Source organism: Mustela lutreola, chromosome 10 (assembly GCF_030435805.1).
Source record: "Mustela lutreola isolate mMusLut2 chromosome 10, mMusLut2.pri, whole genome shotgun sequence".
NCBI classification, from domain to species: domain Eukaryota; kingdom Metazoa; phylum Chordata; class Mammalia; order Carnivora; family Mustelidae; genus Mustela; species Mustela lutreola.
Window position 1 is genome coordinate 85,114,265 of NC_081299.1, and position 25,791 is coordinate 85,140,055.

Below are 25,791 nucleotides of genomic sequence, written 5' to 3' on the forward strand. Positions count from 1 at the left end.
ACAAACTATGGCATACAGACCAGATTCAGTCTGAAGCCTGTTCTGGTAGACCCCACAGGCTAAGAAGGATGTTTACATATCTAAACCATTTGTTAAATAGAAGAATATATCATGATGAGCCAAAATACATGAAATCCAAATTTCAGTGTCCAAAAATGAAGTTTTTTGTTTTGTTTTATTTTGTTTTGTTTTGACAGAGAGAGAGAGAGAGAGATCACAAGTGGGCAGAGAGGCAGGCAGAGAGCGAGGGGAAAGCAGGCTCTCCATTGAGCAGAGAGCCTGATGCGGGGCCCGATCCCAGGACCCTGAGATCATGACCTGAGCCAAAGGCAGAGGCTCAACCCACTGAGCCACCCAGGTGCCCCCACAAATGAAGTTTTATTGGAACACAGCCACACCTATTAATTTATGGATTGTCTTTTGCTGTTTCAGTGCTACCACACAGAGATTAGTATTTAAAACACAGACCAGATGCCCACAAATTCTAAAGTAGTTACTACCTGGACCTCTACAGGAAAAGTTCGCAGATCTCTAATTTAAACGAACAATGGCGTATTTTCTAGACTATCATCTCTGAGGTATACAAACTCTTCTTTTATTTAAAACAAATTTTGCTTTTAACAAAATGGTTGATTTTGAGGCAAAATGATGATGGGCCAACTGCCATACTAACTCACTGCAGAGAGTACTCTCCAATACTGGAGAGAATGTTGGGGAAGGAGAAGTACTCTCAGTTCTCTCTACTCTACAGCGAAGAGTATGAAAAGGTGCTTTTGTAACCCTGGGCTCCAGGCAATTCTAAAAACCCCAAGTTTGGAGCAGGGAAGTACACATGGAAGAAGTTCCACCAAGTTTCTGAATCAGACAGATCCTCTTTCTCCCATTTATTCCTCTTGAACCAAGCATTTAGAACGTATTCTGTTCAGAAAATAATTGTGTGGATATTGTGGGAAAAATAAAGATGACTACATTGTTCTTATAACCAAAGACTACATTTTAATGGAAGAGATAGTTACAATAGTATGTGAATTATGATAAAACAGGTTTAGACAAAGTACCACGGAAACACAAATCATGTAGAGCCAAAAGACTGGAAAAAAAGTTATCAGAAAAGATTATAATTATGTAGGCCTTAGAGAATAAAAAATACACGTGGATAAGGTAGAGCTGAGATTAAAGGAAAAGTTTTCTAAACGGAGGAACTTCCAGAACCAAATACATAGAAACAAAAAAATATGTGAAACTTTTAGGAAACAGGTAATTACGTTAGCCAAAAAGATATACATGGTAAGCCTGGAAATTCCAACATGGACCTTGAAGAGTTTTGAAAGCCAAGCTAATGAAAAAAAGAACAAAACAAAAAAAATTTTCCTATAACTACTAAAGGCTCACCAAAGTTTCTGGGGACAGGATTGAGATGATCTCCATGGAAGCTCAGGAAGAAAACAACAGTGACTGTTAAAAGATGACATGTGGAGGAAAAAAAAAAAAAAGATGACATGGAATAAAACTGCTAAAAACTAGTGAGAGGCCACTGTGATGGTCTGGAAATGACAATAAAAGTGTAAGCCAAGTCAGAGATAGTGACAATGCAAAAAAGAGAATGAAGAAGTATGTCAAAGACAGAATCAAAAGTATCTGGAAGGTTAAAAGCAATGAACACACTAGCACCCAAATCTTGACTTCTAAACATTATTCCTATAACAGAGAACAGACCTCCTTTGAGAAATGAAAATGCATAACAGCGTAAGATGAATGGACATTTTGTTACACCAAAAAACAAACCCACACCAAAAAACTAATGGAGACACATCAAAGGGCATTTAAAAAAAAAAAAACAAAAAACAGCAACACACACACAGCTTGAAGGAGCCACATTTGGGTCAATATGAGCATCTAAAAGAAGAATGATGATGATAAACCATAACACAACAGACCGAAGGAATTCATCAGTCCATACTGTTTCACAAAAAGTGAAGGGTGGATGCCAAGAATGCTCTTCTTTTTAGAAGAATGCCAGCTAATAAATAAATTAGAAAATCACCATTTTGCAACCACAAATGTAAAACCTGTTTCAGGAAAGGAACATCAATAGATGCTAAAATCATTTGGTAAAATGTTATTGAGGAACAGAATATTCACCATCAAAGTATCACCTCACAGATGACTTACTAATTAAAAAGAGAAAATACGCCTTCACAATGGAAATATCTGACAGAGACGAGTGATGAAACACAGAATCACCAATAATGGAATAATCAGACATTACACATCTCTTGATATGATGCACTGAGATAGAAACAACCCCCTTAGGTAGTACTGTGCCAAAAACCTGAACCTGAATCTACTGTACAAACTGTGGGACATTCTACAGAATTAGACTAAAAAAAAATCTAGAAAACAGTCAGGATAACAGATGAAAGAGATGTAACAATTAAAGGTATTGAGTGATAAATGACTGGCTTTTGGGTCAGAATTTGTTTTTAAAAAACAGCTTTATAGCTGTGAATAAAAGGAAAGACTCTAAGTCACAACCAAATTCCCTGAACACAAAGACAACGGCGGCAGCAATGAATGAGAGTCTATAAATTGCCCAGGACGGTATCTGAAAAGAAGCAAGGAATCAATAATGGTAACTGCTTTTTTACTACTAGTTTTGATCACCAAGAATGGGGGACACAAGAAATATGAGGAGGGAATATATTAAGTTCAGTTTTACAGATGACAGTTAGTGTCATCCAGGAACATTCATCAGGACAAGATCAGCTGGCCACTGGAAATTCCAATCTGAAGTACAATAGAGGCCAGAATTGGGAACATTCTAGAACTGAACATTAAGAAATTATGTACAGGGGCGCCTGGGTGGCTCAGTGGGGTAAAGCCTCTGCCTTCGGCTCAGGTCATGATCCTGGAGTCCTGGGATGGAGCCCCACATTAGGCTCTCTGCTCAGCGGGGAGCCTGCTTCCTCCTCTCTCTCTGCCTACTTGGGATCTCTGTCTGTCAAATAAATAAATAAAATCTAAAAAAAAAAGAAAAGAAAGAAATTATGTACAGAGCAAGGTGACACTGGGCAGGAGAAGGAAGGCAAAAGAAGCTAATATATAGTATTATATATTGGATCTTGGGTCAGAAATTTTTTTTTTAATAGCTATAAAGGGGCACCTGGATAGCTCAGTAGGTTAAAGCCTCTGCCTTCAGCTCAGGTCATGATCCAAGGGTCCTGGGATCGAGCCCCGCATCGGGCTCTCTGCTCAGCAGGGAGCCTGCTTCCTCCTCTCTCTGTCTCTGCCTGCCTCTCTGCCTGCTTGTCTGTCAAATAAATAAAAATATTTTTAAAAAATAGCTATAAAGGACTATATGGGGACAACTGAAGCATTTGGAATATAGACTATATTGCATATAATTATTATATCATTGTTAAGTTTTCTCAATGTGATCAAGATATGGTAATTATAGGAGCACATCCTTGTTCTTAGGAGATACTTGCTAAAAATTCCAAAGATAAAATGTCATGATATATCTATAACTCAACTTTCAAATAGTTTGGGAAAAAATATATCAAGAATATACAGTATTATTTATGTACGTTATATCATTTAATAAAGTATCTGAGATAGGGAATATGTGTGTGCTTTGAAATGTAGTTAAAATTCAGACATTATCAAGTCATTGTTAGCAAAAATATGGAAAATTATACTCTTCATCAATTTTAATGGCAAAGCCTAATACCAAAACAATTGTTATCATTAATTTACAAGTAAAACTGAAAAAGGTAACATTGAGCTAATATTCATAGCATCAGATACCTTTGTATTTAAATTTATATTAGGTACTGAAAAGAAAGAGCAGATCATAAAAATATCCTAAAATTTTTGAAATAGCCAAAAATAGAAATAACTACTTTAAAAATATTTTCTGAGGATGATTTATTTCACTCAATTTAGGCAAACAGGTGTACAGATGATTTTAATCATTAAGTAAGATTGCTCTGTAAATCAACGGCACCTGCATAATTAAGTCTTTTTTATAAACATTTTTTGATGAGTACTATACTAGAAACATAAGATTTCTAAGTAAGATAAATATATCTTGAATTAAAGACAAATGCTTTTGTGCCATCTATGCCTACAACTTAGAAAAGAAACAACTGGTCTACTTATGGGCTCCTCATCACCACGCCCAGAGGAGCAGTAGTGTCTTTTCCTCTCGCTGACAGATTTTCTGTGACCAGAGAAAGAAAAATATGAATATACTGCTGCATAAAGTTTGGGTCTAAAGTGACTGTTTTTTAGTTAAGGGACTGGAGCACATATCTAAATGAGCACTGATGTTAGAGATGAAGCTAGACACTAATTTCCAACAAGACCACCATTGTTAATCAATCCTTGGGGGGCCCATCTTCAGAATTTCCATCATAACCAGTTCCATCCCATTCACACAACAAGCACTACCACCTTCTTTTCTTATTGCTGTGTAGTTCCATTTTATTTTTAATCCAGTCTCGTCATCTACCTTAGGTGCCAAACCTGGTTCATTTTGGCCAGAACTGCAAATACCCAAAAGAATATGCTATAGCTCTGGGGCACCTGGGTGGCTCAGTGGGTTAAAGCCTCTGCCTTCGGCTCAGGTCATGATCTCAGGGTCCTGGGACTGAGCACCACATCGGGCTCTCTGCTCAGCAGTGAGCCTGCTTCCCCCCACCTCCGTCCCTCTCTCTACTTGTAATCTCTGTCTGTCAAATAAATAAATAAAATCTTTTTTAAAAAAAATGCTATAGGTCTGATGACAGTTACACAGGGAAATGGGGAAAATGTTTTGGAACTATTGTAACATCATTCAATCAAGTATAAAACTTCCCAAAAAACAAGGTTTTTTGGTTTTTTGGGTTTTTTTTTATTTGACAGAGAGAGAGGTCACAAGTAGGCAGAGAGAGGGGGAAGCAGGCTCCCTACCAAGCAGAAAGCCCAACGCGGGGCTCGATCCCAGGACCCTGAGATCATGACCTGAGCTGAAGGCAGAGGCTTTAACCCACTGAGCCACCCAGGCGCCCCCCAACAAACAACTTTAAAAAAGAAAGAGTTTTAATTTCTTATATGTTATTTTTAAAAGCATATGATGTATCTGGGGCACCTGGGTGGCTCAGACGTTTAAGCGCCCGACTCTTGATTTCAGCTCAGTCATGATCTTGGGGTCATAAGATAAGAGCCTCGCTTCGGGCTCTGCACTAGGCATGGAGCTACTTAAGATTCTTTCTTTCCCTATCCCACTGTCCCTCCCCTCTCTAAAAAAATAATAAAAAATAAAAGCATATGACATATCTTATCTCTCCTAAGTTTAAGGTATACATTTTGCCTAATGAAAGAGAATAATGGGAGCATTCAAGGACTATATCGTAAAACATCTAGGTCATATGCAGACACATATAGTAAAATACCTTGGCGTAATTTTTTACCCCTGGCTTCCTGCAAAACTTCCAAGCAACCTACAAGGACCAATATGATCAGAGTACACTTTTAGGGAAATATTAGTTCTTCTAGTACAGAATCTCAGCATTCCTTTCTTTTTTTGAAATAGGATTTCCTAAAGAAGTGATGTTAAGTTTAAAACCGGACAGGAAAGACCCTGTTGACTTTGCTAACATGGAAGTAAAAGGCTTTCTCCATTTGTAGTCATCCCTGACCTCCTGCCAACTCTGCTTTGAACAGGACTCGAACGTGTCCTGGCCCACACTTTCTGGCCTTCCCTCGGGGAGATCAGGATGCCTTGGCAGCACTCTGCTCTTCCACACCGTGGCACAAGGCTGCCATCTACAGAACTATTCCATCCAGCCAGCACTACCAGGGGAGAGGGAGAATCAGCTCAAAACAAATGCTGCCCGGACGCCTGGGTGGTTCAGTGGGTTAAAGCTTCTGCCTTTGGCTCAGGTCAAGATCCCAGGGTCCTGAGATGGAGCCCTGCATCGGACTCTCTGCTCGCCAGGGAGTCTGTTTCCTCCTCTCTCTCTCTGCCTGCCTCTCTGCCTTGTGCTCTGCCTGTGAAATAAATGAATAAAATCTTAAAAAAAAAAAAAAAAAAAAAAAAAAACACAAATGCTGCCTTCCCTAGATCTGACAAAGGAGCCTCCAGTGAAGGTGTATTTATGCCTGGACACAGCAGGTGTCATTCTCCGGGATATGTACCGATCGATGACTACCAAAATGGAGACACTGAGGCAGCAACTCACGCTGTGGTTGCTGGCCATTGGAGAAAACAATGAGTGTTGGAAAAGCATCACAAACAACGTAAGACTTTTATGCACAGCAACTTTTCTTAACCGCACTTCCTGCTTTTATCACAGAGACAGACAGAAAGATACAGGGGCAAGTCCACCGGCTATAGAGCAATTTTCTGAACTCTCCGTAGGATGGACTGTTCTTAGAGCTATATAATTGCACAACTGTTATAAACACGATATACCTTAAAAAGTGTTTAAGTCAGCATCTCCTCTAAGTTACTGTGTCTTGCCCTCCCCCTCCCCCTCCCCATTTTAAGTATGATCATTTGACCATGGAACAAACAAGTCCACCGCCATTGATTAGCCTCCCTCTTTCGTGATCACTTATGTAAGTGAGGGATACAAACCATCCATCTGTCATGAGAAAGCGCAAAGGATAAATAGCCTTTACTGGGCCCACTCATTTCAACCACCACTGACTGGTCATCTCGTGTGAAGGACAGGAAGAAACAGGCGTGCTCCTTCTCTGGGTCACAGTTCACAGGACTCCTAACACAGAACTTCTTGTTCCCACAATCTGAGGCACTGAACTAGAAAAATGACAGGGAGAAAAAGTCTTAATTACTGACAAGGCAGTTCATTTCACCATGATAAAAGAGCCACTACTTGAAGCACAAATTTTCACAAAAGTATCTTTTCATAATAGAGATTCAAAGTAGGAGACAAAAGACACAATCCAAATTAGAAATGATCAGAGCAGTAGTTAGGTTGTGAACTTTTAAACTTAATTAATTTTAATTGAAACCTGGAAGACACAACATTAGTTGGACTATAATGTGAAGAGTACTAAAAGGACTTTAATACACAAAATATTTCACATTAATTAAGTTCTGGAGCGAGGTTTTTAGCAAATTTTGAAAAACACTTTAAAGAATATTTAGGTTCACACTGACTCTTGCCTAAAGTGTATCCTTGAGTTTTTAGAATGCACTTCTAAAAAGCAAACAGACAAACTCTTAGCAAGTTTTTATATTTAGATCCTGGACTCTGCTTCTAGAATTCAGGTTCAAATTGGATATTAAAATAGTATTAGAAAAAATGGTTACTCCTATATATACCACCATTCAAATTGGATATTAAAACAGTATTAGAAAAAATGGTTACTCCTATATATACCACCACTCTAAATAATAGTAATAACAATTAAGTGGAGAAGAAGCATGAACAACCTACAATGACTTAATTTAGAGCTCCTTGTTATAGCAAAAAAGAGAAATATTATCAAAAAATGTCAGCTCTACAATCTGACAGAGCAAATGTACAGTCATCTTGTGAAAAGGTGCTGTGAGGGTATATTTCAGAAGAGTTTTTTTTTCTTTAATTTTTTCAGTGTTCCAAGATTCAGTTTATCAACCACACCCAGTACACTATACAATACATGCCCTCCTTTTTTTTTTTTTAAAGATTTTATTTATTTATTTGACAGAGAGAGCTCACAAGTAGACAGAGAGGCAGGCAGAGAGAGAGAGGGAAGCAGGCTCCCCACTGGGCAGAGAGCCCGATGCGGGACTCGATCCCAGGACCCTGAGATCATGACCTGAGCTGAAGGCAGCGGCTTAACCCACTGAGCCACCCAGGTGCCCCAATACATGCCCTCCTTAATACCCATCACCAGGCTAACCCATCTCCCCTCCATTCGAAAACCCTCAGTTTGTTTCTCAGAGTCCATAGTTTCTCATGGTTCATCTCCCCCTCTGATTTACCCCAATTCACTTTTCCTTTCCTTCTCATAATGGGAGGACATTATATACAAATAAGTGAAATCACATGATAATTTACTTTCTCTGCTTGACTTATTTCACTCAGCATAATCTCCTTCAGTCCCATCCACATTGATACAAAAGTTGGATATTCATCCTTTCTGATGGAGGCATAATACTTCACTGTGTAAGGACCATATATCTTCTTTATGCATTCATCTGTTGAAGGGCATCTTAGCTCTTTCCACAGTTTGACAACTGTGGCCATGGCTGCTATGAACACTGTGGTACAGAAGGCCCTTCTTTTCACTGTCTCTGGGATAAATACCCAGCTGTGCAATCACAGGGCCATAGGGAAGCTCTAATTTTAATTTCTTAAGGAATCTCCACAGTTTTCCAAAGTGGCTGCACCAACTTGCATTCCCACCAATAGTGTAAGAGGGTTCCCCTTTCTCCACATCCTCTCCAACACATGTTTTTTACTCTCTTGTTTATTTTGGCCATTCTACCTGGTATAAGGTGGTATCTCAATGAGGTTTTGATTTGATTTTCCCTGATGACTAATGATATGAACACTTTTTCATGTGTCTGTTAGCCATTTGTTTTGTCTTCTTTGGAGCACTGTTTGTTCATGTCTTCTGCCCATTCTTTGACGTGATTATCTGGTTTTTTAGGTGTTGAATTTGAAGAGTTCTTTATAGATCTTGGATATCAGCCCTTTGTCTATAGTGTCATTTGCAAATATCTTCTCCCATTCTGTGGGTTAAACACTGTGTAACTAGATCTAATGGGAACTGTATCAAAAAAAAAACTTCTCATTTCTTCTACTCTACCAATACTTCTGGCCACCAAATGTGTAGCGGGTTTTCCCACATTAACCAATTCTGCAATTCTCTGTGGACACCAATCGTGGTCCCACATTGCAATTCCATTCTGACACAATCTACCTGAAGTTAGTGTTCAATCCTACAAGTTGGGGGCTCAGTCCCAGAAGATTACTCACTTCAGAGGCCAATCACAAGTTCCAGGTTCCCACTGGAGAGGACTGGAGGTTCCCATGACCCACTCCTCGAGTCTGATAATGTACTAGGATAGCTCACAGAACTCAGGAACACAGCTTTCCTACTAGATTACCAGTGTGATATTTCTTTTTTAAGATTTTATTTATTTATTTAGAAACAGAGTGAAAGAGAGACAGAACACACATAAGCAGGAAAAGGGGCTGAGGGAGGGGCTCAAGCAGGCTGCTTGCTGAGTACAAAGCCCATGTGGGGCTGGATCAACCTAAGATCATGACCTGCACCAGAATCAAGGGTCTGATGCTTAACAAGTGAGCCACCCAGGTGCATCAAGTGTATTATTAAAGGATGAAACCCCAGGAACAGTCAGATGGAAAAGGCACACAGGGCAAGGAATGTGGAAAGGGGCATGGAGCTTCCACACCCTCTCCAAGGTACCACCCTTACAGCACTTCCATGTGTTCAGCAACCTGGGAGCTCTCTGAACCCCATACTTTTGGGATTTTTATACAGGCTTCATCATGGAGGCATGATGGATTGTTGACTCAATTTTCAGCCCACCTCTCAACTCTGGAAAATAAGGAGTGGGGTGGAAAGGCATGGGCTGGTCTTTCTGGAGACCTGCCCCCATCTAGGAGCCCACCCAGAGTTACCTCATTAGAACAAAAGGTATCCCTATCACTCAGCAAATTACAAGGGATTAGGAGCTCTGTATCAGGTACTGGGGTCAATGGCCAAATATTAGCAGGAAACACAGCAGAGACCAATATATATATTTCTTATTATTTCACAGGAACTTAAAGAAAAGTCACTGAGTGGAAAGAGCAAGCCACTACCAAACTTGGGTTTTGATCACTGCTCTCCCCTTCAATTCATCACATTTGCTAAAGAACTTACTGCCTGTCTCTCTTGCATCCTCCAACTACACAACAGAGACTGAACCCTGAGGTCTCTTCTAGCTCTACAAATGCTATAATCTCGTGACTCTGCCTTTCTAAAATCAGGATTACAAACCTGGTGCAGAGATACCATAAAGGCTCCGAGAACAAATGCCTTTTATGTGAATATATGGAAAGATAATTCTATCAGTAGATTCCTACCAGGAAGCTCAGGTCCAAAATGGCCATTTACTACCCTAAAGCAGCTTTGAAACTAAACATTAAGATTAATTAAACTGAGGGGTGCCTGGCTGGTTCAATCAGTGGAGTGTGCAGTGCAACTCTTGGTCTCAGGGTTGTAAGTTCAATACCCACACTGGTCATGGAGATTACTTAAAAATAAAATCTTAAAAAAAAAAAAAAGAGGCTAAGTAAACAGAACTAGTGCAAATAAAAGATCTAATTGTATGGTCAAAAGTGTAAAATTCAGGGCACCTGGGTGGCTCAGTGGGTTAGGCCTCTGCCTTCGGCTCAGGTCATGGTCCCAGGGTCCTGGGATCGAGCCCCACATTGGGCTCTCTGCTCGGTGGGAGCCTGCTTTTCCCCCTTTCTCTCTGCCTCCCTCTCTGTCTATTTGTGAGCTCTCTCTGTCAAATAAATAAATAAAATCTTTTTTTAAAAGGTGTAAAATTCATAATAATGTAGTCAAATAAAATCATCATATACTGCAAAATGTAGAAGGGAAACAAAGTGAGACATTACACAGGATCACAAGTGCTTTACTCAGTCTTCTCTACAAGAACAAAGAGCTATAAAAAGGTTTTTAAAAAGAGAAGGAAAAGAAAAAAGGAACTAATATTTACAGAATTTCTATTAAGTGCAAATCAGTTAGAAATCTTACATTCATTACTTTAATTCTCATAATGATACTAAGAGCTAGATATTATGATTTCTCATTTCTTAGGTAAAGAAACTGACCTCTTGAGAATTAAATAGCTTGTCCAAAGTCACACATAAAGTAGACAAGTTGGGAATCAGCCCAAGCTTTTTCTTTCAACAGTAATCACCAGCTCTAAGACATTTTTCATTTAACGGACTTCTGAATTAGGAAGTCTAACATCAGAATTTCTTTCAGTGAAACTTTCCTAATGTTTCCCATATGCATTATCCTTTACCAAATATGTTTTCTTCCGTCATCATTCTTCTGAACCAGGGGGCCTGAATGGAATTCTGCCTGAGGGGTGTGTGAAGAGTTTCTGTAGCTCAGCACAGAGAATCCCCCAGTACTCATTGGCCTTCATGAAATCGGATCCAAGAGTTCCATCGCTATTTCAAGATTCTCCTCCAAATCCTGTCTAAATTTAGCCCAAGCTTTAATCTTCCTCTCCACATTTGCTATTTGGCAGAAGAGACTCTGAGTGATATCAGATCCACACCTCGAACATGCAGGGTCTGGCACTGTCTTTATTCTGACCTCCAAGTCATAATGTTACCATGAAGATATCCTGCAGATGTCCTGCGGAAGTCCCAAAAACTTGCTACCACAACCCAGTACAGCTACTTCTCTATACGCTTCGCCAACCAAGAACCACAGTCCCTAATGATACCATTATTACAGACTGCATTTGTCGAAACCATAAAAAGGTCACTTACTGATTTGGTTAGATGGGAGACCGGAGGTAATGTGGACAAAGGGGCTACTGTAGCTTCCGGTGTGGTAAAAGGCAGTGCGTTAGGTTGTGAAATTACAGGACCAGGAATCTTCACCCAGTAGATTTTATACTTCTCAACAACTGTGACTCTGAAATGCAGTACAAATGAGATCAAACAGAACCCTGATTGTGGCCCATCATAATCAAACTGAAAAAAAAAAAAATAGGGAAAAAAAAAGGAGTAAAGTAGGGACACCCAACTTAATACTACCTAATAGTACTACTAGTTTAGTGTGAAACTCTATGACTCTTCCACCTCATCACTAAGTGAACTTTTACTGCCCTTGGTCTCTTGCTCGCTCTTGAGCTTTCTTTTCTTCTCTTCTCCTCTCTCCCTTGTCTGTTCTTTGGACATACAGCAGTCCTGAATGCAGAACTAAGAACTAAACTGCACAGATTTCTACTCCCTGACACATAAAGAACATACTACTGTCACTACCTATTTCAGAGTGCACTATTCAAATTATTCCACAGAGCAGGTGTAGCAGGGAAATACAGGGAGAATGCTACATAGGTGACCATCAACTCTTACTGGAGTCACAGTCCCTTTCCACATTCCACACAACAGACAGGGGCAAAGCTGTGTTACTGTGTGCTGGGACCTGTGTACCAAGTAGAACAAAAAACAGAGACATGCCAGGAGAGTAATTCTCCTTAAAATATATGTCTCTAACACCACTAAGGAATCATTACACTGCTTTATAACATTCCACTTACCCTTGCAGATAGAAGGGGGAAGGACTTCTAATTCTACTGAATTTCGTTATTCTGAGGGCATGCACCATCTTACTTTTCTGACAATCTAATCTGCAAGTTGTAACACTAAAAAAAAGTCACCCAAACTTCAGGATTTTTTTTTCATATTCTCATATTAAGACAAGAGAAAATAAAAAAAAATGTAATAGTCTGTACACTATACATAGACTCAAGTAGTAATTGATGCCTCTTAGTGTTAAGGCATTGCAATACTTCACTCATTCAACAAATGTCTATTAAGTGTCTATTAGGTTCCAGGTCCTGTGCTAGGAAAAAAAAAAAAAAAAACAAGCAAAAAAGTAAAAGACTACTTGTCTTGTTAAGGTGGTGTCATTACTACAGCAAACCTCTCCTGTACAGGTAAATGTCCAAAAGGTATCAAAAATGATCCAGACCATTACTGTTTCAATTTTACTAGTTGCACATTTGTAAGCCCTCCTACTCACAGAAACTTTACGTGATTCGGAGCATTGCTTGGAGCATTCCAATAGACTTTAATTTTTGTTTTCTTGGATGAACTTGTGTGACTCACAGCATATCCCTGAAGTAAAATAGAAAAGAAAGACCATTCAGCCACTCAATATTTGAGCATGGCTGGAACTACTATCATTTTGCAAAGTAATCTATCACTGTGTGATGCTAACACCCTGGTAAAGACAGTTTCATTAAGAAGAGGAACTCAGGAACTCAACAAATACATGTCGGCTAATGGACACCAGATTGGTAGCCAGCTCTGTGAATAAAGTAGAGTCGATGGAAATTTAAGAACTGCAGAGGGTTATGAACACTGGGTACACTAACGTTATATAGAGCCTGCTCCTTATTTCATTTATACTATAAATTTATATTCCTTCCATTAATTGATACAAAGAGAATGCAGAAAAGTCATCAAAGGAAAAAAGTCCTGCCTCCACATACATATATTATATTTTAGGGATTTCTTTCCCTTGGACAATCTCATTTCCCACTTTCATTCACCTGGAAAATTCCTACTCATTCTTTGAGGCCGGATGTGGAGACTACCTCCTCCCAAGGAGCTCTCTCTCAATTTCCTGCAGCCTGTGTGTGACTTTCCCTGCCTCGCTTCCTACCTATCCTGTGCATTTCTAAGCTAAGTCTTACGTGTTCTCCTTGCGTATCTGTCCTATACCCTTACGTTCTACTTTTGTATCATACATCCTATGTTCGTATGTTCTCCCTATGTGTATGCTCTGAGCTCTTCAAAGAACAAGAATAAGTCTTGCTCATCACCATATCTCTTTGCACCAGAACAGTTCCTGGCATAATAAATGCTTATTAAATGAAGGAATGAATGACAAAAATTAGACCTCTGTTCCACTCTAGAATCCCATCTTCAATACTAACACCCTTTATAACCAATATAGTAAGAGTCAATACTACATAAAATATCAAAACTCTTCAAGCTAATGCCTTTTCTAGGACGCTGATGTGTAAAAATATATTGCAGATAGGAAAATGAGAGAGAAAGCTTGATCAGTGTGAATCTGTTTAGATGTCTGCAATACATGGGTAATGTCATTGTGTGTCTTACAACCACCATGCTGTAGTGAAAAGAACCTCGGAAAACCGACAGATTTCAAACATAACACAAACCTGTACATCTTCACAGGTCAGAAGCTGTGACACTTGACTGTCAATCAATGTGAAGGAGCCAATAGGAGGGCCACTCAAATCCTCAGCAGCCCGTGCTTCTAAAAGAAAGCCTCTAAATGGTTGTCCTGACAAGGTAACTGAGAAACAAAAGAAAAGATAGTTCAAGAGTCTTAGCAACATCCCCACAAGGAAACTGTTCAGAGGAGGCACTCACAGTTTGAATCTGGCGTACATATACAAAACTGCACCAGGTGAGAAAATGGTAGAAACTATCCTACAGACGAAGAAGTTCTAAACTGTGTTCCACTGGACATTCACTCTGTGAGATGTCAATAGCCACTCTACAGGCAGGGGAAGGAGTGGTAGGTGACGGTCAGGGAGCGGTCCACAGGGCCAAACTGGTTTGAAAAATGCTGACTGAAAGTAAATACTTGTCTCTTTACTGAAAACTTGCAAAGCCTTTCACATCCTACGTGTAAGACAAAACTCTCCAAAGTACATGATATATAATACATAGGGTTCCAAACTTATTTTTCCATACATTCTTTTTGTCAGAGTTTGTTAATATTTCGCATTTCTAGAATTGCAGAAAATAGTTTGTAAAACACTGCTATAGACACACCTTTAAGTCAGCCTACATTTATTTCACCAGAATAATTAGAAAAACAGAAGAGTTTACACTGTACCAAGAAGAGTAAGGGTTTATTACACCTTAAACCAGACAAAAGAAAATTTATTTTCCTCTTCTTCTGAGTCAATAGCACTGTTAAAAAAGATCTATTAACCTATGATAAAAGCGTACTTAAAAATCTTCTCTGACTGGGGAGGAGATATACCACTTACATAATTTAGTCATCAGTAGCAGTTAAATGCAAAATGAGTATGAGACAGTGGTATCTTATAGAAAGTATGAGACGGTGGCATCTTACAGAAAACAGGTGAACAGATTTAAATGAAACTGTATAAATCCCTCAGTAATACAGATTTGATGTACAGGAAAAGAGTGAAACTCAAAACGCAAATAGTTCATCCCAGCACAGTACCTTCAATCTGATCTCCTGGTCTGAATGTCACTTGGCTCACTGAAATGTTGTGAATAGGATCGGGGCGTGCCGTGTGGCCGTGTTCAGGAACCATTCCATGGCATGACCTTCCTACTTTTCCAGTGGGATAATTAGCCACAGAACTAATGAGCAGCACAAACACGAAGGTACCAAGGGTAAATCCAAGAACTGCCATCTCAAAAAGAAGATTAAAAGCATATTATTTTCATACATAATTAAAATATAAAGCTTTCATACCACAGAATAGTAATTGTAGATGGCTGCTTGCTTTCAACAGACAGCTAACCATATTTTAAGAAGTATGTAATAAAAAGAATGATATGTGAAGTGTGACTGGATTTGCATCTTGGCTCTACCAATGACCAGTTATGAGACCTTAACCAAATCACGTTTATGCCTCCACTTGCTTACCTGAAAAATTAGGAAACTAATACCCTCCTCTCAAGTTGATTTAATAAAATGAAGATACAAAGAAATAAAGACACAACCCAAAGTCTGACAAAGATAATTAATGTTAGCTTTGGTTAGCATGATTTGTAATAATAAACCAGTCTACTAAAAGCAAAAGGTTCTATCCTACTTTATCCTAGGAAGCTTGAAGAATAAGTAAGAAATGTTTCTTCAGATTTAAATACCGTCACCTAAATAGGTCTCATATATTATGACTTCTCCCAATTTCCCATTAAATTAATCATGACAGGGTGGATGATTTAATTTGCTATACTGAAAACTGCGGATAACAGAGAACCAACTGCAAGAAACAGTATTTCTATTACCCACAGCCCGGGTACTTCTGAATTAAGAAACACAATGGTCAGTCCAAGCAATATTCTTCTCCGCCTCTTACCATCTACCTAAACAGAAAACCAGCTACTTTATGTCAGTCCCACCCTCTTGTGGCCTACAGCAATCACTTTACTTCGTTCATATATTCAGAACCTTCTAATCACTGCACATAACAAGGCTAGAGAAAGATGGCAGGGACATGTTACATAGCCGTCAAGAAAAGTCAACTGTGGAGAGGCTACAAATGGGCAGAATCCACGAAGCAGCTCATTCTCCTCCACAGAGATGGAAAGGGACAAAATAAAAGCACTCTTAGAATCACTAGAGTACATTACTCTTTCGTCATCACATAAATTACAAACCCCATACTGAACCAGCACTAAACTAAGGAATTCCTGCTGGACACCAGAAATTACGGTGGGGCCTACATATTTCAACCAGCCCTGCACTTTCCACCAGTTGCTATCAAGCAGATAGGATAGGATAGGATAGCATAGGATCCAATGGTACCACATACTCCTCTATCTTTTCTCAAACATCAAATCTAGGTAGAGCTTTTCCCATTTAAGGATGAACAAAAAGAACAAATAAACAAATCAAAAGCATCTGAAAAAAAAATGTATAATATAAGAGAAGCACAAAATTTCTCTAGAGTCATAAGAAAAAGGTAAATTTGGAAATGGTTAATTACTATAGGAAACAATATTTTGGAATTAACTGTCTTAAACATATACAGTAACCTATATCACTTCTCAATGAAACTGAGAGAAAAAAGAAAAGGAGCACTAAAGAATGGAGCGGTACGGGAATTTTTCTATTCAAAGATGACATTCGTGTGCATTTGTCAGGGGCAGACCTAATTTGAGGACCAGGCAAGATCTGCTGGAGAGAATCAAGGTCACAGTTTTAACCAAGTGAACTTAGCCAAATTATCATGAAGATTAAATGCAGTAATGCGCCACTCGACTAAAGGATGGTATAGGTGAAAAGTCAGCCCAGTTTAGCAAATAATTACTTGGCACTGACTTCCTGTCCGGTGAAAGCAGAAACAAGACATGATTTCCAGTCTCTGCTATGCACTGTGCAGCTGAATGACGTCAATACAGTTACTTAATCTCTGTCTCAGCGTCTTCATTTGTGAAATATAACAAATGAACCAGAATAAATTCAGGATCATCTTCATGCCTAACATTATGGTTTTAAGAAAGTCAAGGGTGGGGGCGTGCCTGGATGGCTCAATCGGTTAAAGGTCTGCTTTTGGCTCAGGTCCTGATCGCGGGGTGCTGGGATGGAGCCCTGCCTCTCTGCTCTGTAGGAAGTCGCTTCTCCCTCTCCTTCTCTGTGATCTCTCTCACTCTCACTTTCTCTCAAATAAATAACACATTTTAAAAAATAATAAAAATTTTAAAAATTAAAAAAATAATAAAAAAAAGAAAGAGAGCCAATTAGGAAAGGATATCAGGAATGATCAAAGCAAGATGTGTAAACTGGGAAAGGGAAGTGACCAAGGCCCACCACCTGTCAATCATGAGGAAAATGTAACAAACAAGGTGAGGGAGGGAAGTAAACCAGCAATTTCTCTGTCCTTGGTTAGATGCTGACCCTTTAGGGTGAAGCTCTATTTGCATTACAATGGTTACTGATGATTTTCCAGTTAATGATTTAAGAAACAACCTTTTTTCAAATACTTTCATTAGCCAACTTATGCCAACTGACTGCACAGTTATGAAAGAGAATAAGGAGTTATTCATGAGACATTTAAGTTAAAATTATGTAATATGGATAATGAACTGTATTATATTCATTTATGAGGTCTTCAAGCACTGAAAAACTCACACCAATTTTGTATGATTCTTTAAAGTTTTTATATTCACATTTGACAGTGGATTCGGTGGTGAGTACAATATAGAAAATAAAAGTATCATAATTTGCATTTTGTCATCCCAGGACAAAGATAGACTGATTAGTTTAAAAAATTAAAAGAGAATCTATTCTGATTCTCTAACTGAAATATTCCCAAACGTGATATTTACATAGTTTTCCTTCCTGCCAGAAAAACAGGCATTTAGTAATAAAGGATGCTAACGGCTTATACCATGTTCTACACACATCCCACACAAAGATAAAACTTCAAAACAAATGTACCCTTTTTTATTTAAATACCAAATTCTTGCACTTGCATGAATATTTAATTAGTATTGTGATTGTGGACCACAGAGGCAAGTGATATGAATCAAGACAGTATATTTAATTAAAGCAAAGATAAAATTCAGACAAAATAAGAAGAATCCAATTGGAAAACATTTAGGTTAAGAAATTCATTAGAATAAGGAGTCTGTTAAGAATTTCTTTTAAGTTAGTAATTTAATGTCTTTTTATTGTGTCAATCCAAGAACATTTGAGGAAAAGAAGAAGTGGAGGAAAGCACATCTTTTAAAAACATGTCAGATGATGAAGCTAGCAAATAACTAATCAAGTCTAGTTATACTGCAATCAAGCTCTAGCTCTCATTGTTAGTCATTCATTTTAAATTAAGGCATCAAAAAGTTCAAAAATTAACATGCACACAAAAATTGCAGGAACTCAGCCCAGTAACACCCAGTCTACATTACCAAGATATGAATACAAGCACACAGTGAGAGTCTTTTTTTTTTTTTTAAGATTTCATTTATTTATTTGACAGAGATCACGAGTAGGCAGAGAGGCAGACAGAGAGGGAGGGCCAGAGAAGCAGGCTCCCTGCTGAGTGGAAAGTATCGGCATTAACCCACTGAGCCACCCAGGTGCCCACACAGTGAGAGTCTTAAAGCATAGCTATGAGGTAACAAGGTTTTCTTAATTATGGGAAATGAGTTGTTTAAAAACAAAAAACAAAACAAGACAAAAAAAAAAACTTAACCAGAAGGGTTCACTATAAAATATTTAAATAATTTAGAAAAGGTTGGTTTGAGGTTTATTTGTTTTGGGGGTTTTTGTTTTTGTTTTTGCTACATGCAGTGAATTTATGTAATTTTCTACCATACTCGGGTAAGAAAAATAAGAAATATTTTTACATTATGACCCAACAAACATTTCAAGAGACATTATTTACCTTTACCTCTTGGGATAAATTCCTACATTTTCTATTCCTTACTTTGTTTTTGTTTTTGTTTTTTTTTAATGTTGATTTTATCTATCCTACTGAATCATTATTGTACAACCTATCAATGGGTCTTAACCTGCAGTTTGAAAAATGCTACTTTAGAGCATATACAGACCATTAAGTTTCAGCCTTGAATCAAGCTCTAAATTAGGAGTATTGAGAATTTCAGTAGGAGAGTTCTTAGAACCGAAGAAAAATAAGCCAAGCAACAGGGAGGACTTTGGAGATGGGAGATGTATTTATTCGATAAAAATGTCTTATTCTCTCTTATTCCATTTGTGAACCTAAACAGAAACTAATAAATAAGCATTCTCACAGTGACCTTCTGCATGAGAAAAAAATATATTTTTAATTAATCACAACAAAAACACGGCAATCCCTGAAACATCTAAACACTTTCAGAATTTCCATCAACTGCATTCCACAGTGTTCAAAGAAAATAACTTCTCACTCAATATAGTTTTCATTTTATTTATTACTAGAATTACAGTGGCATTATTTTCTTTTCCTTTGTTGTAAGAGAAAAATATCTCAATTAATTTCTAAGTTAAACATGCTTTCACTTTTAGGCTTTGGGCCTAGAAACAGAACCACCATTTACAATATTCCTTCTCTTGGAAAATGGAATTAAAATTCCAAGCTGAATTGGAAATTAATTTGGGACTCAGCACACTTGTAACATCAGCATTTTGTGCAGGATCTAGGGTAAACCAGATAGGCCTGTGACCAAAAACCTAGAGGGCCTAGGGCTAGAGGTGGAAAGAGGTAGAAATAGAGTGGCAGAGTTAGGTGGAAAAGAATTTCAGAAAAATAGGTCAAGGGGCACCTGGGTGGCTCAGTGGGTTAAAGCCTCTGCCTTCAGTTCAGGTCACGATCTCAGGGTCCTGGGATTGAGCCTCTCATTGGGCTCTCTGCTCAGCAGGGAGCGTGCTTTCCTCTCTCTCTGCCTGCTTCTCTGCCTACTTGTGATCTCTGTCAAATAAATAAATAAAATCTTTAAAAGAAATAAAATTTAGGGGCACCTGAGTGGCTCAGTGGGTTAAAACCTCTGCCTTCAGCTCAGGTCATGATCTCTGAGTCCTGGGATCAAGCCCCACATCGGGCTCTCTGCTCAGCAGGAAGCCTGCTTCCTCCTCTCTCTCTGCCTGCCTCTCTGCCTACTTGTAATCTGTCTGTCAAATAAATAAATAAAATCTTTAAAAAATTTAAAAAAAAAGAAATAAATAAAATTTAAAAAACAAAAAACAAACACAAAAACAAAGAACAAAACATTGAGTCTAGGAGTCTAAAAAGCAATGTAGAGATCTGTCATACAACTAAAGCTCCTGAGAGAATGGACATTAAAACAACTAGTTTGATGCCTAAAAACATCAAGATGTCAATAAATGGTAACTGCCATTATTTATTATCACTATTAAAGTTCCTTATCACCAGTATGTGCTAATTTCCTCCAAACACTGTTGTGGTTAGACAAGTGAGATTTTCATATATTTCTTTCATCTGCATTTAATTTGTTCAAGCCTTCTGAAATATTTCAGAAAATGTGCTCCCCTTCTTTCCAGCAATTTGCTTTATCTTCACAGAAAGTTCTACATCAAAAATTGGCTTTGAAAGTAGAATCTCAAATTATAGAGAAAATGAAAAATAGGTCAAGTATTGCCACTTCCTCAGATAAAAATGTTTCAGACTCCATTTGCACAGCAGGAGCAAAGAGAAAAAAAGATTTTTTTTTAAATTAACAATTGGAGTTATGACATTTTCAGAAATGGTTCTAAAAAACAGAGAGGCACCAAAATTGGCACACTGAACACCAATCTGAGATCTGTCAGGTCTCACAACTTAACATGGTTGAAAAGAATTCTGAAAAAGAATTTCGAGTTTAAGTAAAAGCAAGAAAAAGTAAAGGAAAGGTAGAGGAAAACCACTAAAGAAAAAGTAGTGGGGAACTCTACAATCTAATCCTGATTCCCCTAATCACAGCATCCTCAGCAAGCAATGTTTTCATCTTCTTTATTCATCTCTGAAAAAAAGGCTGGAAGCAAAAATCTTATTACATGATAGAGAGCTTTCATCTGGATCGTTCCACATGGCCCTCTCAATAACCCTCAAAACAAAATTAGGTACAATTTTGGTGGAATGGCACCTTCTCTAAAGATGCAAAACTAAAAGATGAAACAAAAGCAAATGCCATTAATCTATCATTTAAATAATACTATTTAGGGCACCTGGGTGGCTCAGCAGGTTAAGCCTCTGCCTTCGGCTCAGGTCATGATCTCAGGGTCCTGGGATTGAGTCCCGAGTCAGGCTCTCTGTTCAGCAGGGAGACTGCTTCCCTCTTTCTCTCTCTCTGCCTGCCTCTCTGTCTACTTGTGATCTCTCTCTATCAAATAAATAAATAAAATCTTTAAAAGTAATAATAATAATAAATAAATGATACTATTTATTGAATTCATTCTACTCATCACAGTAGGTGCTTCACAGAAATGAACTCTAATCCTTGGAAAAAAACAAACAAAGGTTTTTTTGGGTTTTGGGGGGAGGAGTCTGGTTGGTTTGTTTGCTTTTTTGCTATGTGGACACTGAAGCTCATGTAGTTTATAGAAACTATGGTCTAAGATCACACAGGAGCAGAATAGGAAAAAATTGTATTTCATTGTAGATATCTAGAGGTACAAGGAGAAAATAAGAAGAGCTAACAATTACCAAGGGCTTACAACATGTCAGACATCATGTCAACGATTTGGCATGTACTCCTCAAAACAATCCAGGAAAGTGTGAGGGGTGTAACTGTTGCCACTGTAAACCAGGGCACTGATTAAGACATTTATCAGAAGCACAGCAAATGAATGGTGAAAAGTATGGTCTCTGATCTGACTTCAGAGGTTTTAACCAATAAGCCATCCATAACTTCAGATCAGACCTTTAACGTTGACATAGTAATTGTAAACAAGGCATTATGGAGGAAAAGGGGCTCCGAGGGTACACAATTTGAACAGAAGCAATAAAAGAACCAAAGGTGGAAAAAAAAAAAAAAAGTGGGCATGGACTTTTGGGGGCTGTTAAAGGATAGTCTACCTAGATCTGAGGTCAAATGTTAGAAATAGTTATTGTAAAAATATTGTAATTAAGTCTGGTTCCTCTTTATGCCTCATACATGAACATATCCATTCCCAAGACTTTTAACCTTTCCCCTATGTTTCTCTGCCAGCTCATCATCACTTCCCTAGCCTCAGTTTTCATCCGTAGAATATCTCCCAATTCTCCAAATGCCCCACCCCACATCTCCATAATGCTTTCATTCAAATTTCCAGTTCTATAGAGATTTCTGTTTGGATGACAATAAGCTTAATTTGTCTGCAATGAAATTATCATTTTTCCCTCCAGACTAGCTCTTACAACTGACTTCCCTATTCTAATGGTGGCCTGTCAACACATTACTGGTCAGCAATACTCGAAACCCTGTATTCTCAAGACTTGAGCCCAAACACTCTTTAAGACCAGTTTCCAAACCAGTTCTGCAGATTCTTCCACTAGCCTTCTACCTATCCCTTTTGCATCTCTCTTCTGCTCTCCATTCTATTACATCTGTTACTTTCCATTCCATCATCACTCCAAGCACAAAGCCTTCATAACTTGTCACCAAAATTAATGAAACACTCTCAACTGGCCTCTATTTCGTTATCTCCATTCTAATCTGTCCTACACACCAGCACAAGATCATTTTCCTAAAATATAATTCTCATCATATCACTCTTCTCCCCAGAAACCTTCATCTGCCCCCCAGGAATAATTAAATTCAGGACAAAAACTTTAGACATTTAATGTTTTGTACTATTCAGCCCAACCCCATTTTAAGGATTTTTTTTCTCCCATGCTCTAGTGACAACATACCATTTGTACTAACTTCCAGAATAAGCACCACTCTTTCTTTCTACCCATGTTCTGCCTTCTAACTGGGACCTCCATTATTTCATGCATCAAATTCCTATCTACGTAAAAACAGACTTAGGGTAAATGGGAAAAAACAAGATACAAAAATCTCTGAACACTATGCTTTTTATGTAAAAAAAAAAAAAAAAAAAAATTTATTCCCTGTCATTTCATGGAAAATGCAAAAGACTGCTAATATCCAGAATAAGCAAGAATGTAGAAAAATGAGCACACTCATACACAGTGAAGAGTGTTAAGTGGCACAATATTTTGGAAGAAATTTGACAGAATCCTACTAAACTAAAATATGTTTAACCTCTGACTTAAGAATTTCACTTCTAGGAATTTATCCTACAGAAAAATTTGCAGTTACACAAAAATTATATTTGTAATAACAAAAATCTAAGACAATTTGGGTGGTTACAAAATAAACTAGAATACTGTATACTCACTCACTTAGAAGAATGAAATAGAATAGTCAATGTCAGGGGCACCTAGGTAGCTCACTCGGTTAAGTGTCAGCCTTAGGCTAAGGTCATGGGATCCAGCCCCATATGGGGCTCCTTGCTCAGCAGGAAGCCTGCTTTTCCCTCTCCCTCTGCCTGCCACTCCCCCTATTTGTGCTCTCTCTTTCTCTGTCAAATAAATAAATAAAAATAAAAATAAATAAAAGGAAAAACATTAAAAAAAAAAGAATAGTCAATGATAACAGCTAATAATTACTGAGTGCTTTACAGGAGTGAGGTATTCTTTTAGGTGCTCTGCAAGTATCAACTTGTTTCACAAAAACTCTAAAACAGGAGTCTACATATACTTAAGTGGAAACATGCTCATGCCACACTGAGGAATGAAAATAGGCAGATTATGAAATGATACCTAGTATACTGAAAGAAATATTACTTAAAAGCTAAAGGGAAAAGGAAAAAAAACCAACTTTACTCCACACTTTCAACAGTTGTCAAGAGTGGTTACCCCCAGGAGAGTGTTTTCAATAGGGGAAGAGGAGTGGACTTCCTCTTTTTAATCCTCATTGTATTGAACCTATTTTTGAAAAGTATGTACTGTTTATAATATAAAAATGATTTAAAAATTTTAAAGCATGTAGTGCTTTATAATGTAATAAAAGAATTTATAACCACAAAATATGCATATATAAAGACTGTAAAGAAATGATAAAACTGTTTAGCTTTTTTTCTTTTATCTATTTTCAAACATTCTATGTTACTTTCAGGGCTTTTGTTTGTTTTCATTTTAGTAAGTAAAACCTCCTCCCCTCTTTCACAGTTTATTTCAAATGTCATCTACTACTGTATCCCATGGAACAGTGAACGTTATGGACATCAAAATCACATAGTTCAAATCCAGCAGGATTGGAATCCAGCGGCACCAATGTGGGCAAATTATGTGACTGTGGGCAAATTATTTAAACTCACCAGGTCTTAGTTTTCTCATTTTGTTAGAGAAAATACAACCAATACCAAGGTGCTTTGTGAAGATTAAGTAAGGCAATACGTATGAAACATCTAGCACTGTGCCCACCATAAACCAGGTTTTCCGTTGAACTCTCCTTCTTCATAGGAAACAAACTGAGGGTTGCTGGAAGGGAGAGGGATGGGGAATGGGGTAACCGGGTGATGGATATTAAGGAGGGGATGTGATGTAATGAGCCCTGGGGTGTTATAGAAGACTGATGAATCACTGACCTCTATCTGAAACCAATAAAACATTGTATATTAAATGAATTTAAGTAAAAATAAATTAAAAGAAAAAATAAATAAGGTTTTCGTTCCACGGAGTCTTGCCTAATTCTGTCCACCTTCTGTAACTGCTCTTTCTTCGCAACCTCCCGAAGCTTTGGTTTTGCTAATAAAAAACATTATCACACTTTCCCCAGCTGGTGACTTGTCTTATGGTCGGCTTGAGGATCCCCTTTCACACTGACTAGCAGACAACCCTGAAAACAGCTCTTGTACAGTGGGATTTCCAGAGAATCTGATATTACCCTAATGGAGAGCTGTGAAATAGAAGCTACGCTTGGCTAAAAGAGTCAGCATGTTGGCTTACTAAAGAACCTACCAGAACTCATCCCCTTAAACAAAACTATGATCTAAAATGTCTAGCTCATTATTTTCAACAAATCAATAAACCAAAATTTAGCCTCCACTTCTATATAGCACTCAAATCTTTCCACTTTAATTCAGAAGAAAAAGAATATATCTGAACTTAAAAGTTTAGCTTTGTAAAGAAATATCCCTGATAACACATTTACAAACTGAAAAATCTCCTTTGTCCCAAGGGAAGCACTGACAAGATTTAAAAAAAAAAAAAAAAAAAAAAAAAAAGGAGGGGGCGGCAAAGGTCTTACCAGAGCCTTTCTGAAATTCCAAAGGCACACCAGGGGTAGGGGGTGAGGGGAGCTAAAGCTTCTAGATTAAAACGTACTTTAAAAAACAACAAAGCTCTAAGTAATCTGCATACAGGTAATTATGCCATTAGGTTTCATTATAAAAGAGAGCTCCCACAGTTTCCAATTTTTTTAAAAAAGGAGAAACACACGTGCATGAATAAAGTCCATGCTTTTCAGGATCCCAAGCATGATTCTACTTATAATCACCCTTTTTTCGGGATTAAAGCTCGTTAGTCAAAGTCATGGGACATATTATTAACCTAACTCGTTTGTGAAAACTCATTAGCTCAATACAAGCTTCAGAACGCACTTTGTTAAAGCATTCATTCTGCATCGCCTACCGCCCCCATCATCACAGGGGCCTGCTCTCACTACTGCTGCCTTAGCTGGCTTCAATTTTTAAACGCTTTGCAAAGAGCTCTGACTTAAAGAGAACAGAAGGAGACGCTTACCTTGAGAGGCGAAGGCAGCCCAGCCAACTTCCGGTTTTGTTACAATTTGTATCTCC

General features: G+C 38.1%; 1 protein-coding gene across 1 annotated transcript in view; it reads right to left on the reverse strand.

The window, feature by feature from the left end:
• FRRS1 (ferric chelate reductase 1) overlaps positions 1-25,791 on the reverse strand; it is a 46,772-nt gene extending 20,981 nt beyond the window's left edge. Inside the window, exons 1-6 of the mRNA XM_059136746.1 lie at positions 25,736-25,791; positions 14,998-15,193; positions 13,955-14,091; positions 12,787-12,881; positions 11,526-11,673; positions 6,623-6,805 (exon numbers count right to left, since the gene is read on the reverse strand). Of these exons, the coding sequence (XP_058992729.1) occupies positions 6,623-6,805; positions 11,526-11,673; positions 12,787-12,881; positions 13,955-14,091; positions 14,998-15,193 (759 nt within the window). The 5' untranslated portion in view covers positions 25,736-25,791. The remainder of the gene's footprint in view (positions 1-6,622; positions 6,806-11,525; positions 11,674-12,786; positions 12,882-13,954; positions 14,092-14,997; positions 15,194-25,735) is intronic.